The 4024-nt window shown below is 33.7% G+C and overlaps 1 protein-coding gene across 1 annotated transcript; it reads left to right on the plus strand.

Annotated features, from left to right (window-relative positions):
* The first annotated feature begins 2249 nt into the window (after nucleotides 1-2249).
* On the plus strand, nucleotides 2250-3643 carry LOC145073692 (large ribosomal subunit protein P3z-like). The gene is made up of 2 exons (XM_079020206.1): nucleotides 2250-2527; nucleotides 3326-3643. Exons 1-2 carry the CDS (start codon nucleotides 2330-2332, stop codon nucleotides 3491-3493), a joined length of 366 nt encoding a protein of 121 aa, XP_078876332.1. The 5' UTR covers nucleotides 2250-2329; the 3' UTR covers nucleotides 3494-3643.
* The last annotated feature ends 381 nt before the right edge of the window (nucleotides 3644-4024 follow it).

Consider the following 4024-nt stretch of genomic DNA (forward strand, 5'->3'; position numbering starts at 1 on the left):
CACACTTCTTTTTGGATTTACTCATATAGATCAGATCTTTTAAATGATCGATTGGACTCCTTGATCAATGAATAGTAACATGCAAACAATTTTGGGCTTAAAAAAATATGTGGATTGATGAACAGTAACAGATTCAATATGTTTAGTTGGGCTTGAATCAATTATGAACAGTGACATACGTGATTTTGAGAAATGAAGTTTGATCAAAAGAAATTGTAATTGGATCTTCAAAAGGATTTGAAACGAATTCGGTCCAATTGAGTCAAAACGATCAAAAATTGAAAAATGCAAAGCACGAATCGAAATCATGGACGTTTTGGAATCCATTTGAGAATTTGAGATACCTTTTTGTCGAATCGAGTTCCGTTTTCAACGAACGAATCAAATTTAGAAGATCTTGGTTCTTTTGTTGGAATGAGAAAATCTCCAATTTGAACATTGTACCACCCATTATGCGAGATGTACAACTCGTTATTCGGGTTCTTCGTGTTCTTCAACGATCCAAGAACATCTTCAAAAGAACCACCAACACTTTTGGGTTTTGACTTCAAATTCAATTCAACCTTTGGAGATTGTTGCTTTGGAACCCAAATTTGCTTTACGGATTTTGGCTTCACAACATATGACGATTTTTGTGAGTAAACCCGCTTATTCTTCCGATTCATCTTCTTCTTCTTTTTCTTTCTCATCTTTTTGCATCTTGAAGACTTGACTTCATGAACAAACCCACTTTTCACAACATCAACTTTGTGAATTTGAATCAAATCTTTCGGAGTTTGATATTTGTGATTTTCTTGGATCGCCGACTTCCGATAATGAATCATTCCTTGAAACGAATCACAAGAACACAAAATATCATCGGTTTGAACTCCAATCGAGCAAAAAACTTTTTCATATTGAAAATCAACTTGAACTCCTTTTTCTTGAACATCAAGAACATCACATTGAACTCCATTGTCAAGAACTTCAACTACCTTAAGAGCACGAAGATCATTTGGGTCTTCAATAAGAGAAACATATTTCTTATCGAACAAATATTTTTCTTCTCCTCTCTTATCACTACTACGTGATAATATGGAACATGTAATATCAGCCAACCATTTGATCTCACAAAGTGGTTGAAATATCAAGCTTCCATGATCATCCTTCAATCCTCCATAAGAAACCATAGTTCCCCAATATATCTTCTTGTTTAACACAAACCCATAATATTGATCTTTATTGACTTTGTATTTGATACCTTCAATGATCATAATCCAAGAATTGTAAGGCAAATTCACCATGATCACAAAAACTTGAAGAATTCTAGAGAGAGAAAGTGATTTTGAATGGGTTTTCTAGAGAGAGAAAATAACACAAACAAGTATTTTAGAGAGAGAAAGTCGAATTATGGATCAAATCAAGGGAAAAATCGACTTCTAGAATACACAACACTCTCTAATCACGAAGATCCATGATTAAAAATTGAATCACTAAATCAAAATCACCATCAAGGATCAATTCTTGATGAAATCAAGAACACCCGCTCTGATACCAATTGTAGTGGTGTTGATTCTGATGGCATGTGCGGAATTAGGAAAGATCTAGTGATTCATCATACAAATCAAGAACACATGGAGTAAATAAATCTTTGTTAGCTCTTATTAGATCTAGAAAGAATATACAAATGAGTCTGTATACAATTTCTCTCTCTAGTTTAACACTCCAAAAATGGACTCTTACATAATAGGAGTCACTCACTTCCTATTTATAAGAAAAACTCAACCCATTTACACATACAAAGAGAAAAGCCTAAAACATTACATCAAAGCATGACTTTGCACCCTAACAGTTATAAGACAAATTAGCTCAGGTTAATGATCATGCAAAGATTCATCAGACAATGTGAATGTGTGATACAAAAATACATGAAAACCCTTTATATAATCCTTTATATAAGACAATGGATGATTGAATCAAAGATAGTAAACTCTAAATATAAATGCACTTATGAACTATATGAACTACATAAGTATGATCAATCACTAGTAACATAATGAGTCAGAACAAATGTAAAATAAAGTTGTCGTTAGACCAGTTATTTTATTTATAAATAGAATATAATAACAAAAATAAAGTAAGATCAAAGGATGATTATGGATCTTGAACCAATATTACGAGGCCACGAGGGTGTTAACCCTAGGGACAAAATTGTCTTTTAGATGCTAGTTAGGGTTTTGCTTCTCTTTAAGCACACACCTATATAAAGCGAAAAATAGCACCATGACCCCCCTCTCACGAATTATACATACCGCCGCTGATTGTGATTTCAACGAAGAAGCACCGGAAAATGGGAGTTTTCACATTCGTCTGCAAATCCTCCGGCGGCAAATGGACTGCCAAGCAGCTAAAGGGAGACCTTGAAGGCTCCGCCGACTCTACCTACGCTCTTCAGAGGTCTCTTGTTCAGGCCGCTTATTCTTGCGACTCTTCCGGTGGTATCCAGTCTTCTTTCAGCTACGTCCTCCCCGATTCTGCTGTTTTTCAGGTATAATTACGCTTTGATCTGTTCATATCTGTTTGTCTCTATTTCGACTTTGAATGTCGCTGTTGGTTGATTGATGGTAAATCGTTTATTAGTCCTTAATCATGGTGAATTTGCTTTGTACATTTGATTTAAATGTTAGAATTAAACATATCTATTATCTTTGTGTATCTTATTTCGCTAGATCTAACTCTGACATAGTAGACGACAATCACTGTGCACAATTTATTATGCATTTTGATTTAATCCGAGTGATTTCTGTTGCAGCTATTCGTAGTTCTTGTCTGATTTTGGTAAACAAGTTTGAACATGAAATCAAAATATTTGAGCATCTGTAATTCTGTTTACATTTTTTCCTTGATTTTTTGGTTTTAAATATCAGATTTTTTAGAAAAAAGTTCTAACCAAAACCGATAAATTGAATAATCATCAAACCTGAAACTTAGAGTAAGTAGTAGTAGACCATTTATTTTGTGAGGTTAAAAAGCAATATACTTTATTATCAGCATTCTGCTTTTATTTCTTTCTTATTACAAGATTGTACTTTGAAAAATCTATTTACTAATAGCAATGTAGAAAGCAATATTTAATGCTATAATGGGTGGATTTAATAAATATCCAGTCCTCTAAAACGGAAACATTTGAAATAATAATGATATAAATCTATAATTGAGATCATTTAAAAGTAAGATGCTGGAATGAAAAAATAAACAAAAGTAAATTGCTAGTTTTTGGATTTAGTCTTTTTTCAAACACCAAAAAACTGTTCTACATATAATATTTGGAGCCTCTTCTGTGCAGGTGATCATTGGTGGTGGTGGTGGTGGTGGCTCTTTTGGTGGTGGTGCTGCAGCAGCATCATCAGCACCAGCTGGAGGTGCAGCAGCTGCTGAAGCACCTGCTGCTGAGGAGAAGAAGGAAGAGAAGGAGGAGAGTGATGATGACATGGGTTTCTCACTCTTCGATTAACTCTTCTATTTCTTTATACAATGTTATGTTCATCGTATGTTTTCTTATCAAGTTTTGATATTGTTGGTAGATTATTGGTAATGAGATTTTTGTTAAACTGTTATGGTGGATAATGTTTCTGGTATTGAAATAGCACCTTGAATTCGTGAATTTTCCTTTGATCCCAAATGAATTGCTGTATGTGATTTGAAGTTGCCTTCAAAGAATCAAAGTAGCACATTCTTATGAGGACTTTAGGCCACAACTTGGGAAAATTCTAATCAATATTCCTATTTACTGTTTACAAATTAATCTGTGATAAAGTTCGAAGGTATGTTCTTTATACTTAACTTGGGTCACACTAGGGGTGTGTTCAAGAAAATTGATAATTTAATTTAACTTAACAGAATAAAAAATTGATTGTTTACTGGTTTTCCAATGTTTAATATTTTGAAAAATTGAGCACTCCTAAAAATCCTTCTCCCCCTTGGGCCTAGTTTGAGTCCAGACTCCTGATTTGTTTTTTCGCAACAGAATCCATTTTGAATATAT

The sequence above is a fragment of the Lactuca serriola genome, chromosome 9 (genome assembly GCF_051521515.1).
Source record: "Lactuca serriola cultivar US96UC23 chromosome 9, Lser_US96UC23_V15, whole genome shotgun sequence".
Taxonomy (NCBI): Eukaryota; Viridiplantae; Streptophyta; class Magnoliopsida; order Asterales; family Asteraceae; genus Lactuca; species Lactuca serriola.

Bases quoted from the DNA above. Each gene is read 5' to 3' on its own strand.
- LOC145073692 (XM_079020206.1), top strand. From the start codon at position 2,330: ATGGGAGTTTTCACATTCGTCTGCAAATCCTCCGGCGGCAAATGGACT. The intron at 2,528-3,325 runs GTATAATTACGC...TCTTCTGTGCAG, and splicing joins CCGATTCTGCTGTTTTTCAG to GTGATCATTGGTGGTGGTGG.